Source organism: Epinephelus fuscoguttatus, linkage group LG23 (assembly GCF_011397635.1).
Source record: "Epinephelus fuscoguttatus linkage group LG23, E.fuscoguttatus.final_Chr_v1".
NCBI lineage: Eukaryota > Metazoa > Chordata > Actinopteri > Perciformes > Serranidae > Epinephelus > Epinephelus fuscoguttatus.
The window spans coordinates 25,526,112-25,542,340 of record NC_064774.1 but is presented as its reverse complement, the minus strand read 5'-3'; the positions used below and the strand labels follow the sequence as shown (position 1 = coordinate 25,542,340).

Here is a 16,229-nt window from a genome sequence, read left to right as displayed (position 1 = left end):
CTTTGGCTCCCAAGATGAAAAATCCAAATCGTGTTCTACATATGGTTTCTGCTGTTCTTGCGACTATACTGGTGAAGTTTAAGTTTGTTGTTTCACCAAGTTGAAGTGTTAATTTTGATTAGCTATAGATGATGAAATCAGTGTTCATTTATTTCCTAGGTCAGTGCCTAGAGATGATGTCAGTGTTGTATTTAATGCACACAAACACACACACACACACACACACACACACTCAAACACACAGAAGCGGCAGAGTATTCAGAGCAAGTGAAAAGGAGAGCGCACCTGTTGCTAGGCAACCCCAGCCTCCTTGCTCACTGGCTCACTTTAGGCTCAGGGATAGACACACACACACACACACACAATCACACACACACAGGAATAAACTGGCAGCTCACTTTGCCCATTGTGTGCTACTTGTAGGCCCCAGGCCATTACTCTGAAAAACCCCTCTCTCACCCAGCAGAGTTTTTTTTCCCAGAGAAAGGTGTTTCAGATAACTGTCTGTGGAATAAATTATCTTCAGATTCATTTGCATGTCAGAGAAAATCTTTGTTACACTGGCACTGGATGACAGGCTGGCCTATTTATCAAACTTTTTTGTACAAGCTAGCTTTAAACTTAATGTACTGTAGCTCTGACCTTCCTGTGGAGGAAGGAAAGTGGAAAAGGAGATTTTATATGTGGAAGAATTGAAATACCGCATTTCCATATTACACAAAACATAGCTTAAGTATGTGTGTATCATCACATGGCATGTCATCCAAAAAAAAAATCCCGGCATATTAGTAATCTTTCCTCGTCTCCATCTTCTTGCTTCCCTTAACATCCTCCTGCTCTCTACGTGATAATTATGTTTTCTTTCCTCTCTCTCCCACACTCTGTCTGCAGGCGGAGAACCTGCTGCTGGACGCAGACATGAACATCAAGATAGCAGACTTTGGCTTCAGTAATGAGTTCACTCTCGGGAACAAGCTGGACACGTTCTGCGGCTCCCCGCCCTACGCCGCCCCAGAGCTGTTCCAGGGAAAGAAGTATGATGGGCCGGAGGTGGATGTGTGGAGCCTGGGGGTAATCCTCTACACACTGGTCAGCGGCTCGCTGCCCTTTGATGGACAAAACCTCAAGGTCAGGAAGAGGAGAGAGCGTGTTTGTGTGTGTGTGTGCGTTCATGTGCATTACATAAGAGGATGTCTGTATTCTGTGGGTGGTTGTAGTATTTGTCATGCTGGTTTCTGTTCCTTCCTCCCTACAGAATGCAGAAACTAAACTCAAGAGAGAGAGAATGAATGTGTAAAAGTGGTTAAATGCCAGCTCAAGTACTTTTTCTTCAAATGGGGTTTGGTTGTGTGATGCACCAAATCGGCACTGAAACCTGGTGCTTTGTTTTCAAACAGAGAGGATTTAATGCTTTCTGTGAACTATGGTTATTCACAATTATTCATACCACCTATCACACTCTGCATTCAGTCGGTACCCACATGAGTCACTCTGGAAGTGCAGACACATTTTGGGTGGGCGATATGACATTGAATGTGGTGATATTGATATTAACATGCCTGCAAACTGCCATCCAGCTTCATCGACTATGCCTTAGCACTACCTCCTGCCGTGCGGAGTTTTGTTTAACACCTACATTACCTACTATTTATTTAACACATAGGAGTCTCGCTGTTTTCTGACGCTCTAATAAAAGATGTTCGTTCTTTTAAATGTGTCAAATTGATGCACAGACAAAACAAGTGCAAAATGTACAGCTAAGATAGTTTTATGTGCATGTTTCAGCACTTCATTTGATTAATCTGCCTTTCTATAAGCCCTAGCACTTAGTATTGCACCTTGACGGATTTTTAATTCACATTCAGTGCCTTGCTATATACTGTGAGCTCCTTAAAAGCTTGCATATGCATTACAGCTGTGTTAAAGCCTGTTACTACATACATTTATCCTTCAGTGTCTCACTGAATTACGATTATTAAGATGCCTCCAGTAGGATGTTGAATTTGTTAAAAAGTTTAGTGGCACTGTATTAAAAACACTGGATAAAGGCCACTGAAGTAGATAAATGTAATATTAATTATTTGTGTCTGATGACTTTTGTAAACATCGGCATTATGTTCAATTATTACAATAACCTTTTCTAAGAACATCTAATAACATCATCAAAAGAACAGGAAGTGTTTGATTAAAATGTTTTAGTAATGTCACCCACCAACTACATTGTCCCTGTGTTAGAATCAAAGCTTTTTGAAATGCTAACCAGCTTGTGCTCAGATGAATGCAGTACTTGTTTCAAAAAACTATTAATCATTTGGGGGTGTAACCACAGCTAATGTTGCTGCTCGGCTCATTTAAGCCACATCAGTTTAAACCATATACACTGATGAGATACAGAGCCAAGTCCTTTATCATGAAACTGTTTTTATTTTCAGGTAGTCTGAGGTGCATTCCACATTTTCACACTTCCCTTTGACAGAATCTAAGGATGTGGGAGAAAACAATTGTGTGTATGTTTTTTTTTCTGCTGCTGATTTGTCATGCACTTGATGCACTTGTCCATCCCCAGGAACTGAGAGAGCGCGTGCTGCGTGGTAAATACAGGATTCCTTTCTACATGTCCACTGACTGCGAGAACTTGCTCAAAAAGTTCCTCATTCTGAACCCTTCCAAAAGAGGCAGCCTCGAGGTACACTGCACAGCACTGACACACACATAAAAAAACACAAGATAAGAACACACAAATCACCTTGGTTCAACACAAGAGGTTGAAGCATCTTATATCTATTGTAGCTGTGGGCTAATTTGCTTTTAATTTAATTTTCTAACTGAACCAGATTTAAAATCTTGCAGACTGAAAACAACTTAAACCAGAATTGTCTTCTAATAGCTTGACCAGCAATTGCTTATTTGTTAATGTAATGGTGTGTGTAGTGCATACAGTACTATACTGAACACCTGGACTTGCTTCACCAGCTATATGTGAGTTTGTTGCTGAAGTGTCAAGTTCTTTTTATAAGGCATAGTAAATACTTGTTAGTTTGAGAGTGATTCATTTGGCTCCCAGCAGTCTCTGCTTTACCTGCTAAATGCAAAACGGCAGCCCTATTAAAATAAAATGAGAAGACTCTTGCTTTAGAGTGAGAATTCAGTCTGACTTCTTCATTTACACCTACCATAAAGTCTAAATTTCTAAGCAACCAGAGGAGATTGATATGATTAAATTTTCCTGAATGTTACCCGTCTCACGCTGTTATGATCAGTGTAGCGGAGCCTTCATTTTAGAGCCTGTTTATTAAAGGTCACACCCCTCATTTGCGTCCTCAGGAAAAGACATTTGCATATTGAAGATAAAATACACCTGGCTATGGCTTTAAAAAACAACTGAATAATTAATTAAGAATAATTGTCAAGATTAGTGAAGTAAATAGATAAATAACATAGAATAAGTTCATAGTGTTCAGCTGACTCCTGCATCCTTTCCGTTGTGCTGCTATTTGTCTTGAGGAGACTCTTGTACTAATGTCTCTACCCTCTCTGCTTTCTCTCCTCTCATTTCCTTTCCTCCCTCCTCTGCCTTTTGCCCTTCCATTGTCTCTGACATCTCATGTCTCCCTGTAACCATCTGTTTGGCTTTCACCCAGCAGCAGATAATGAGGGACCGGTGGATGAATGTGGGCCACGAGGATGAAGAACTCAAACCCTACGTCGAACCCCAACCAGATTATAAGGACCCCAGGAGGACAGGTAGGAATAGAAATGCACTCAAAAATGATAAATGTATTCTATCACTTCACCCACGCACAAGCATGCTTCATGCAGATGTTCTTTTCCTCCACTCACACACAAAGATAATTTATCTTAAGGGGAATTATGAACCTGCAGGAAGTCCACCATTCTAATTATACACTGGTTTTGTGTGTGTAGACATCATGCTGCAGATGGGATTCTCTCAGGATGAGATTCAGGACTCGCTGGTGAACCAGAAGTACAATGATGTGATGGCTGCATACCTGCTACTGGACTATAGGAACTCTGAGGTACGCTGTTTCTTTCTCACACCTACACGTCTTTGTTCTACACAATATCATGCCAGCTATTATTGGTTTGTCAGAGCTCTCTAAGCTACAGTTATACAGTGAACTGTCAGACGAACCAGCTCTTGTCATTTCATCATTAAATACAAGAAAATGTTGGGCTTCACTTTTATTTTTGCACCCAAGCCATCAGAGCATACAGAGCACGTTGTGTTCTCACAACAGTGACATTTTTTAAAAAGGCTCTTTTAGTCCTTTGTGTTTGCTGTAGCCACATTGCAGTCTCTCTGCGTCTCCTCCAGATATGCACGTATTCAGGTCTGTGTTTTGATTTCTCCCCCAGCTGGATGAAGGTGGCATCAAGCCCCGGCCAGGAAGTGATGTAAGCAACATAAACGCCCCCTCCCCGCCCCACAAGGTACAATGAGAACACATAATGTCTTCTGCTAACACATAATGAGGTCTCCCAACCGCAGCCAGTGACACGAGCGCTGACTTGACCTCCTGTTTTTTACCAAAGACACTTTGGGAATCTTCTCTGATGAAGCTCATTTGTAGGTTTTAGATGGTTGACCTACATACAGGTACATGTGAACCACAACAACCAGTGTGTTCGCCGGATGCTTGAATTGTTGTGGGTGTCGTGTGAGAATGGCTAGATTAAAAGCAGCTGTAAATGCAGTTTCTACTTACTGCCCAAAGTGTGTGTGTGTGTGTGTGTGTGTGTGTTAACACTGTGTGACATCAAGAATACCACACTGACCTGTATGTCCATCTCACCTCTCTAAGGTACAGCGCAGTGTGTCGTCCAACCAGAAGCCTCAGAACCGCAGAGCCACCGACCAGGGTGAGATTGGTGTGTCTGAGAGGAGGGGGTGAAGCTTGTGTGTGTTAGAGAGGTTAGGAGAGATGGATGGGTCCGATTGGGATGGTCATTTGTCAGGAGCGTAGGACCAGCACATTGTACAAAGTTATATTTTGTATTTTAAATTGAATCATATGGTTTAAATCCTGGTGTATGCTGGATTGGTCTCTGGTCCTGCTACACTGAAGCAGGTGGAGAAAATAATTCAAGGCCTTCAAAGGCTGTGATAGAGTAAAAAGCTCCTCTTAAGTCCCCAAAAATAGTTTTTGAAGGTGAGCATCACATTTTTTTGTAGACACCTGTAGCCACAGTGTGAAAAAGGGGAAGAGATAGAGTGGTTTAAAAAGGAAGAACTGAATTTAAATGGAGTGGCGATAGTGTATGTTGGAGTAAAGGTTGAAGTAAGAGAGATGGGCTGGGTGGAGGGAGAGAGGGTGGAGTTGAGGGTAGACAAGATCGATTTAAGTGTGGAGGGTTGGGCGAGCAGATTGAATGACAAAGACACAAAAGAAGGTGAGAGAACTGAGTGATGACAGGAAAATGACGAATGAGTGGCAGAGCAGATGATGGTGCAGATGGGATGGACAGGGGCAATTACTCAGGTTAGGGCACAGCAAGTGATGGCTTTCCTCATCCATGCCTTCTTTTTCTCTTTCTAGGCTCCTCCTACTCTAAGAGGGGGGGTCAGTCAGACAACCGGACTGCAGGAGAGGATTCTGGGAGGAAAGGTTCATCAGGCAGCTCCACGACCAAGGTGCCAGCTAGTCCCCTGGTCTCCTCTGACCGCAAGAAGAGCGCCACGCCCTCCACCGTGAGAACGCGCTCTCACACTGCCTGCTTACACGACATTTGAAATATTCACAGTTTCTATTAAAAGCACATTAAAATGAGCACATTAGTGTATTATGGTTTCCACATCACCAGTATTACTAAATATAAACACAGTGATAGGCCTGTTACTATTCATATTTGTTTACATAAGAATGTCCAACCAATATTTTAGCCAGTGTGATGCCAGAATTAAATTTTTGCTTTTTGAAAGGGTGTACTTGCACTTTTATGCTATTATATAATAATAATAATAATAATAATAATAATAATAATAATAATAATAATAATAATATAATAATTTTATCACTGGCATAGAATGATTTCAAAATGAAAATAATATAGCATAAAGATATTATTTTTTGGAAAATATATTGTTCAACAAAAATAGTTATCCAGACAGGCCTACACGCAGATCCATAGACAAAATGCACACAGCAGTTGTTAATAGACAGTGTTATCAAATATGAATGAATGCAAGAAATTGAAAGGAAACTTTAGAGAAATTCAAAAGCTAACTTTTACTTGGACAGTCATTGTTGCTCTTTAGTGTAAGCCAACGTCAGCCAGATATTATCTTCTTCTTTGGTCCAAAGATCAAAGCAAATGCTAGTTACTAATTAAGACAAATAGCCATAAAACTATGACGGTGTATGGAAGTGTGAGTCATGTTCAAGGTTATGCTAGATTATTTTTATACTCTCTGGTTAGGTTTTAGTCATCATCAGCCTTTTCGTTTTCTCACAACGGTAACTTAGGTGATGCCATATCTGGACATTATTTTTATCTTGGCGTTTAGGCAGAATTTTAAGTCTTTCACACAGCAGATGTTTTGACCTGTCGTGCTAAGAAAAGCACAGGTTTTGTAAGTGCCAAATTATTTCTCTATTTAGTGTCCTAGTAAGCCATATCAGTATGACAGTGAGCCCACATCCACATTACCAAGGACCCTGACACTGAAGCAGCTAAATGGAATTCAGCCGTCATTCATTTTATTATTTACACCTGTGCTTTTCCTACTGTGACATGTCAAAGTGTGTGCTGTGAAAATGCCTTTTTGTATTTTCTCAGTATCACCCAGCTCTGTCATCCACTCAGTTTTCACCAATTAAGAACCACCAAAGCGGTACTGTAACTTACTCAACAGGTGCCTGTTAACAGTGTACATATGACACAAACCATCAAATGCTTTATGAGTATAAAATTTCAACTTTAAAGAAAGTTTTAGAAACGTTACTGTAGAAAGTATTTGAGGGTGTCTCATGTCTCCTCATTGAAATGGTTTCATAGATTTTGTGCAGAGTGCAGGATGTGAAATTTAAAGTTCACCCCTTGGATGACACGACAAGTCTGTCACTCTCCTTCTAATTTAGTCATACCCTGTCGGGGTGGGAACAGTTTCTATCATTTTTATTGGTATATGGACATGTGACATTATGTAATTCCCAGTATAGCTCCACCCATCCTGAACCTGAGCAGATGGCTGATGTGACAGGATAATGAAAAACACCTGTGTGGGAGTGAAGGGTCTTTAAATGACAGTTGAAGGATACTGACTTGAAAACAAAATGGTTTTGTAATTGTAACTTTGACACGCTGCAGAAGATAAATTTGTTACAGGGAAATCTCTTAAGGCCTAATTTGGTGAAGATTTAATTAAGCTAACCCTGTGCTGATTGGGAAGCTTGCTTGAGGCTGTTCTATGAATAATTGGTCACCTTAAATGTCGTTTCTCCATCTACTAACCACTGAAGGGATCTCTCACTGTCTTAAAATCAGTCCTAAACTCTTCTTTATATTTCTAACATTCTTCCTATTTTTTCCCTCTCTCCCTTCAGAATAGTATCCTGTCCACCGGTACTGGCCGCAGTCGGAACTCTCCTCTGACTGAGAGAGCCACGCTGGGCCAGGGCATCCAGAACGGCAAGGACAGGTACACACACTTATTTATATACGCACACACAATTTTAAAAGAGAGGTGTTTTCAAAAAGATCAAGGCAAGTACAGTTACAGTCTTTGTCACGCACACTCTTCCTCTCTCGTCAACTCAAGTTGCAGTGAGGTAGCGCTGCGTCCTCACTAACAAACACATAATATAAACACGCTCACCATGGTTTGTGAATGAAGCAGTGCCGCAGCTGTCTCAGTGACTGAATCCCAGACCTTGGCTGGTACTCTCCAGAGCTCTGCCAGCTGGCTCAGGGAGGCCCACAAGCTTTCCCCCCGGGGTGGGGTGAGCCCTCCTGGACATGGAAATCAGGCTCCCTAGGGAATTTAGGCCAAACCTCCAGTAGATTACAGATTACCCATGATGGGCTGATGGAGGCCTGCCAGTTACAGCAGAAGCAGGGTTAGATGGACTCACACACCCGCTTTTTACATTCACATACTGGTAGGCAGGTTGACATGCTGACACACAGAGACCTTATTTGCCCTTTAAACTCTTTCTTCTCTCTGTTCTTGTCCTTTAATAAAAATGTTCTTTTTCATTTAACTTTGCCAAATTTGTAATTTAGTCCAGGTTTTTGCCCAAAGTCAAATCCACAGGTGCAAAACTTAACATAACGCCAAAAAGGCAATAATCTTACTCACTCATTAATTTTTATATATTTTGGTGTCATACTTTTTTGGCCCATCTTACATACATATTACACACATATTACACACATATTTGCATATACAAAAAGGGTTGTGAAAATTGGGTTTAGCCATAAATCAAGCTCCCCTCTTTCGCACTCGTATTTCATTGGATTAAAATATTGCGGAGTGTGACATTCCCTTCAGCTTCTTCTTCAACCACTTTTAAAAAATTCCAATATTGACAAAACAACTTTTTGTTCATTTTGGAGTTCCTTGATTGTGGACTTTGTAATCTTCATTTTTAAAGTCATAAAACACACCATCATGCAGTAATTTTAGCCGTCGATGGAAGCCGTCGCGTTTGTCGCCCGGGATTTGAATGCACCACATGCGCGTCCACACATGCAACCACGGACACATCACTCATGCTTAACCAGCCATACGCTTTGTGTGCTTTTTTTCCATGAGCATTAAACACTAAGGCAAACCATAATCCCTGTTATGATGCAGTGTTCATTGTCATTACTGCTTTATTACCTGTTCATGAATCAGTCTCAAATGACCCCCTCGTTCCCAACATGGTGCCCCATCTACAGTGTGACGAAAACAATTAATTGAATCCATGTTCAGGCAAAAGTTTTGACACATTGATGTCATTTTGTTCTTTATTCATTGTCTTTCAGTCTAAGCACTACATAGTGACGATGTGGTCATTTGAGACAGCATTGGTGTTTTTTTTGTTTTTTTTTATCACTGTGGGTCTATTAGCCATGGTAGGCTCTGCTAACTTAGTCTTTGTCATCTGCTTTGATTTTAAAGTTACTTTATTTGATCATCATTAATGCTTTGAAGTTTGGGCTTTTGTACTTGTTACACCACCCTCCTTTCCCCAATTTCCCCTTATCCCTTTCTGTCTTTTCCTAATTTTCTGCTTTTGGTGTTCTTTTATCTACGTCTGAGCTCTTGTCCCTCTGGATCTTAAGTCACTCACATTTTCTTGGCACCTCCCTTCTTTTCTTTTTTTCCCACTTTGTCTTTATATTAATCTTTCTTCTCTTTCTTTTTGTCCCCTCTCTCTCTAAGGAGATTAGGAAGACTTGTGATGGAATATTAACTCTTAGTGGCACTATATGGTCCCTGTACTTGCCTCCTAATAGGCTTACACATACACAGAAATATCTGCATACACACACACACACACACACACACACACACACAAACATTCTGAGGCTGTACACGTACAAACTCATTGACACACACGCACAAGCTTAAACATACATGTCACACATGCTCAAACTCTTGCCACACACTGGGTTGTCCAGTGAATGCAGTTATTTTTCCATCACTAGCCGCTTTAATCCCTGTCAGAAAGAGTGTGTGTTTCTCTCGGCTATGTGTTTGTTTTCTGTGTAATTAGCAGCTGTTTGGTTGACCTCTATAAATGTCCATCTCTCTCTCTCACTGTCTCTCGTTGCTCATTCCTCTGTTCTCTCTTCATCTATCTCTCTCCCTCTGGTACCACTCTCCCCTGTCTCTCACTGTGTTTGTTTCTCTGTGTGGATAAAGTCAAGTTTGAGCTGTCAGTAATGTGTGGAGCTTTGTAGCCCGTGGCAACCTCGCTGATTAAGAGAGGGTTCAGGAAATAGCCGGCGTTGTTTTGCCTAAGTAATTCAATAAACTACTCTTTGTTACAGATAGAGCTCAGATTGTTTAAACAAAACAGAAAAGGAAAGGAAGGATTGCAGAGCTCCTTGACAGGCAGAAGTCATGTGACAGGTGAAATCCATAAAACTGCGAGCTCATAGGTCAGTGATTATCTCATAGCAGGACAGTGAACGCAGCTTTATTTCCTGCCAAACATCTGAAACTCAGCACCTTATCTGCCCATTAATACCTGAGAAAGCACAATTGACATTTCACAATTTTCAGTGTTTGTCTTGTAGGGTTGCAACTCAATAATTTTTTATTATGGATGAATCTGCTGCTAAATTTCTATAATGACTGATAAATATTTAGTCTATAAAAAGTCTAAAAAACATCAGATTTTCGCAGACATCAGCAATTTACTTGTTTTGTCCGAAATGTCAAAGCTTTTTTATTTCCTATCGTGGCCCAGGAGACTAAAAAAACACAAAAATATTCATATAGGAGAAGTGGGACTCAGTGGAAGTTTGGCATTTCAGAAATGCTTAAAGAAGACAAACAATTTTTTATTAAAATTGATGCTTTTTTGTTGACCAATTAATCAACTTACTGGTTCAGCTCTCATGTCTGAAATAATAATATATATATATATATACTATATATGATGATACTTTATTTGTATAATAGGGCTGCACTGTTTATCGTTCTTTTTAAATTGTCATTGTAATGTCAACTTACACATCAAACACATCGCGAAAGACTTGAAGATTGCATTGCAAGATTTTCTGAGTTAGTTGAAGGAAAGAATAAGTAGAAAACTACACTTTAAAAAAAAATTCTTTTTTTATCGGTGCCTTTGTGTTGAGTTCAGTGTTCTTTTCAAAAAAAAAAAAGTTTGAAATTATTTTCTTTTTTAATTCGACATGCAGTATGTCGTATTTTAGCGATATAGTGGCAGCAGCAGAGAGGCAGAACTGAGAACACTTTAATATCTGTCAGAGTTCCAGTGGATCCTTAAAAAGTCTTTAAAAAAAAGTCTTAAAAATCTCTTAATCTAAAAATAAGGCCTTGATTGGTATTAAAATGTGTTTAATCAATCTTTAAAAAATCTATAAAAAATAATTGGACATGGGAAGTAGGATTTTTTGGTACAAGGCACTGTATAAAAGGTTCGTATTTTATGAAAAAAGTATTTCAAACTTAACACGATGAGAATCAAGGCAGTGGAATCCCACAACAATATCACTAAGAACTTGCCCTCAAACGCCAGGTATTTAAAAACAAAAGGCGAAACAAAATCGCGTTTTATGTTATAATAAAAATGTTGGCATAAATGGCCCCAACCAAAGTAATTAAAGTAGTTTTATAAAATGTTTTTGTTTCTCTTTACTTTTGGTTATTTTAAAATTTATCTTAAATTTGCGGCATTTAAGAAGTCCGAAGTCTAACTTTCCCTCAGCTGTAGGAGCTCTTTTCTGGTCATCGCAAGTAATATCATTATTATTTTCATATATTGCATATTTTCCTCATATCATGCAGCCCTATCGTATAGCACAAGTCACAATTTAGTGTGCTTCACAAAGTATGAAAAAATAGACCAAAAAAAAATCACCTTTAAAAAGGCATAAAGTATTTAATGATAAATAGCAAAACAAAGTTATTTACGGACTAAAAGGAGATGTGCAAGAAAAATATGGTTGGACTTACTTTTTCTGACAATCCAAGCACCTCAAATCGTGTTGACTAAGTATTTTTCCAATACGTAGACCTGCTTGGGAGGCAAGTGTGCAGACCAGTGAAGTGCAGGGTTGTCTTAAGTCTTCATGTGGTGATTTGTCAATTTTGTTGCTTTGTGTTTTTTTGTACCTGACTTTGTCCACATAATTTGTCTGAGTGTGTTTTCAGTCTTCCTTGCCAATAGAAACTTGTGTGTTAAAGTTGGTCTTTTGTGCTCTGCCTTTCGTGTTTTTTTTACATGAAAACAAAGGTACAGGAACACAGCCAACCTTTGATCGTGGCTTGTGATTTCTTGTTGTCAAACCACGATGAAACAATGTTAGCAGCAAAAAAGACCAACTTTTCTTCTTTGTTCATGTCGTTTTGCTCTGTTTTCTGTCTCTTTATGTCTCTACTTCCTCTGTTCCTCCCTCCCCCCTCCCCCCTTACTGTGTTTGATAAGTGCTGCTTCTAACCATGCTCCACCTCACCTCCCTGCCCACCCACACACAAACCCCGCCCGCTGTGTGTGAATGCCTGTATGCGTCATGCTTGTATGTACATTTGATTGTTTGACTGTATGGTGCGTTTGTCCCGTGTCGATCACATTTGTGGGTGTGTCTGCATATGTGTGTGTGCGTGTGTGTGTGTGCATTGGGCGGGGTACTCCTCCTGTTCCTCCCCCTCCTCCCAGCCTAAACACTCCGGGCTCCCGCGCCTCCACTGCCTCGGCCGCTGCCGTCCTCTCCTCCTCCTCCTCGCGTCCCCGCCACCACAAGTCCCTGTCCTCCTCCAATCATCCATGCCCCTCTGACCTGCACGCACCACGGCCCAGGCAAGTCTCTCACTCACTCTTTCTGTCACACTCACACACACAGACATGCTCTCAGCTCCCTCAGCCCCTTTCAACACACACCACTTTACTCAGCACTGATCATCATCATCCTTCCCGCAAGAACTCGATGGGCAGAAGGGAAAAAGGAGAGATGAAGAAAGGAAAAATGATTTGTTGGCTCTGAAACCTTACACCACTGCCAGATTAATGTGACACTACCAACATTTTAAAAAAAAATATATATATATATTTGATTACCTTTTATTCCTTTTTACACAGTGACAAATCCTGGCACACAGCACTGACCTGGTTGCCAATATTTTTTCCCTCAGAAATCATGAAATCGATCTTAGAGGTGGATTTTCCTCCCCATAGAGAAGCTGTTTTATTTGACACAAACTGCTCTGCTTGCCAGCAGCCACCTCACATACACGTTCACATTAGCAAACGACACATTTCCCTAGTTTTAGCAGTTTCGGTATATCATTTAGTCTCAAATATTTTTATGTTTTTGGTTTGAAATGGTCTTTTAGTCAACTAAAATGACCTCCTACAGTACTTGATATAAATATTAAGAAAAATTCTGAAAGATTTACATTTGCAAAGAAGTTCATTTGATCAAGAAGTTGAGAAATCTGACGTGCAAATTATACACTCACATTCCTTTCCTTTTTTTAAATAACTTCCTTGACAGTCATATTTTTTTCCCCTCATGGCAAATCACCCGGAAGTAAGGTTAGCATTAGTGTAGCAGCAAAGAGACAACATGACACAACCTTATCTGAAGCCAAGAAATAGTTTGAGTTACAGCTGTGGTATCAATTTCTGACTATGTGCCTATATGTCTGTGCATCTGTTTCTGTGTATGTACATCAAGAGCACAAAATACCAGAGTCAGATTCCATGTCTGAGTACTCACTTGGCGATTAAAGCTGAATCTGAATCTGAATATATATATATATATATATATATATATATATATATATATATATATATTTACCACTACAGCATCTCCATAGTGAGATGTCCAGCATTTCTAAGAGTAGCTATCATGGACTCACCAGTTACTTAGCAACAGCCAGGAAGTAGATTGTGCAGCTCAGAAAGCTGTACAAGCTAAACTCGGTGTTGACATAGCTTGTCTTTGGCCAATCAGTCACTCTCAAACCTCACACTACCCAGTGGGCCATGGCTGAGCAGTCGGAGCTTGAGAACAAGATGAGCAGGTTTTTCACTGTACTGTAACTCTGACAAACCATGTTTTATCACTTGTTTGTTTTCCTGGCTGAAAAAACAAAACAAGCAAATTCAGAAAAGAGACATTTATGGGCAAGCAGGAATCTGGTATCCACACGCAGCGGTCTCAGTAGCTAATGAACTGTGTGCAGCAGGCCAGCCCATTATATAAGCTCGGTTATTGGCTGTATGTATAGTGAGTGGTGCTGTATATATGTGACTTCTAGATTCTTTTTTTTTCTCCATTTTCTTTTTTTGTTTAAAGGAGCTGTATGCAACATTCAGAACATTAATATAGCAGCAAATCACTATTTGCTATATAAAGATATAGTGGAGTAAAGGCATCCTGAGCAAAGAATGAAGACACGCCTTCTGTGTATGTGTTATAATCTGAGCTTCTCTGTTCATTGTTGTGGTAGCTTGTCTGGACCCACATGCATGTGAGTTCCTGTGTGTGTATCCCACTGGCTAGCTACTTGCCACCACTCTGCAATGCGCACATATGGTGGTTAGCGCTAACATTGGGACAGCGTTGTCGCAGAAGCGTAAGGCCCAACCAGTGTTAACTCCATCAGCACTGCTGCTGTTTTTTGTGCTGTTTATGGAATTAGCACCGTTAGCTGCTAGTTGCAGAACTATGTGCACACAATCTCGCCCCAGACTCTGGATTATATGTACTTTGAATGTTGCATACAGCTCCTTTAAGGAATGTTATGAAAGTTATTGCATCTTACTTACTTTTAAAGGAAAGAAAAGAAAGAAAAAGTCTTAGGAGATATATTTAGAAACTCCACTCTGCATCAGAGGCACATTGTGAACACCCTTGGTTTGTTAACTGTAGTTTACAAGCCAAGGGACTGACATTGTCGCACTGGGAGTGTAATTTAGGACAAAAATATTACTCCACATCTAAAATGACTAATGTTGACATTTGCAGGTAAGTTACTTAGCTGTAAGCTGCATCAGTGAAAGTCTGTGTCAGAGGCTAGATGATGTCACCATTATGCTGATTTTAAAAAAAGGGGCGGCCACTACGTCATGCAAATAAGAACAAATGACTGCATGCAAAAATGTTATCTGTCTATATAGCCTAGATGTCAACAGTAGTTACACTTATCATAAAGATAATCCAAAAAACTTTTGCCACCAAAGTTGTATTGAAGCAGGACACAAAGATATTTTTAAAAGGTGCTCTGGGGAGAACCAGACAAAATGAAGTTGTTAAAGTTGTGTTGATGCATGTTTCTGTGAAAATGTGTCTGTGTAAGCTGTTGCATGTATAGACGTTTAACTAACATTGTAGTATACATTTGTTTTTCTGATATGATGTGTAGACAAAAGGATTTTCCCTGGCTTGTACAAATGAATTTCAGGCCTGTGGAAAGAAGTGGAGTCCCTTTAAAGGTTCCCACAGCCTCTCTTTTTTTTTGTTCTAAAAGGTTGTTAAGTGCTTTCTTATACAGCCTCAATCTGCTATGTAAACCCACCTCAGTTATGAAGTTGCCTGGGAAAACCCCGTCTTCATCTAATGAGCGTTAACTGTGGCGTGTCTCGTTGAATGAAAGAAATGGAGTAATGGCCGGACTGTGTCTGGCCTGTCGTCTGTGTGTATTTGCGGTCTGTGCTTGGCTTGTGTGTTGGTGCTTTGTTGTGTTGCTTTGTTGTTTAGCTCGCCTGCTTGATAGTGTCTGTTTCAAGGGCTACTTTGATATTTTAGATTTTTAGTCCTCGTCTCTTCCCCTGCCAGCCATGTGTCACAAAATACACAGGAGGTCTTTGAATATGTTCCTCAGCTACCTTACAAGGTTAATTTGATCTTTTTCAACCTGGACCTTGTTTTCTCATGTTTTTCTGTCTAAGTGACTAACAGCAAACACAGCTTTTGAAACTGGTCCCGTTTTAAACAAGACTGCTGCAGCCGGCAGCCACGAAACTATGTAAAAGGTAATCCTTTGGGGCATGTTCACACCGTCGATTTACTTCCGCTAGAAGTGCTTGATTTTGCCATTGTTAGGCTCAGACAAACCAAGATGGATTTTTGGGAGTTGGGTTGTTTCTGTCACCTTCAAATGAAGTGTGTTTTACGATGAGAAAGTTAACAAAAAGGATCTTACACTTGAACAAAAACGCCAGTCTCTGCAGGGATCCTTTCTGAAAGTTGTGAGACACCTTAAATAACAATCTGAGCCCGTCAGTGGCAAAAACAGGAACTGGAAGTGGACGCAAATTGACAATGCGAACATGCCTCAAGTGGTTACACCGCCTGTCTTGCGACTGCTGGCTGCAGCGCTCTCGCTCAATACTGGACCAATTTAAAAAATTGTTGCTCCCAGTTTTCACCAAGACACAAAAACATGAGACAACAGGGTTGAAAAATACCAAACTTAGCCTTTAAATACTGTCTGTCTCTGCTAGTGACATATCAGTTCAGCCTCAGAGATCCCCACCCTATTCTAGTGAACACCCCCCCCCCCTCAAATGTCAGGCTAA

The 16,229-nt window shown here is 40.3% G+C and overlaps 1 protein-coding gene across 10 annotated transcripts in view; it reads left to right on the top strand.

The window, feature by feature from the left end:
- The window catches only part of mark2b (MAP/microtubule affinity-regulating kinase 2b), a 63,913-nt gene that overhangs the window by 33,920 nt on the left and 13,764 nt on the right, over positions 1-16,229 (top strand). For 6 of the 10 annotated variants that reach the window (XM_049569529.1, XM_049569526.1, XM_049569525.1 and 3 more), the window contains exons 8-16: positions 892-1,128; positions 2,567-2,686; positions 3,642-3,744; positions 3,925-4,037; positions 4,378-4,452; positions 4,824-4,881; positions 5,559-5,710; positions 7,566-7,660; positions 12,363-12,503. In XM_049569529.1, coding sequence (XP_049425486.1) covers positions 892-1,128; positions 2,567-2,686; positions 3,642-3,744; positions 3,925-4,037; positions 4,378-4,452; positions 4,824-4,881; positions 5,559-5,710; positions 7,566-7,660; positions 12,363-12,503 — 1,094 coding nt within the window. The remainder of the gene's footprint in view (positions 1-891; positions 1,129-2,566; positions 2,687-3,641; positions 3,745-3,924; positions 4,038-4,377; positions 4,453-4,823; positions 4,882-5,558; positions 5,711-7,565; positions 7,661-12,362; positions 12,504-16,229) is intronic. The other 4 variants (XM_049569524.1, XM_049569522.1, XM_049569527.1 and 1 more) reach the window with 3 other exon arrangements.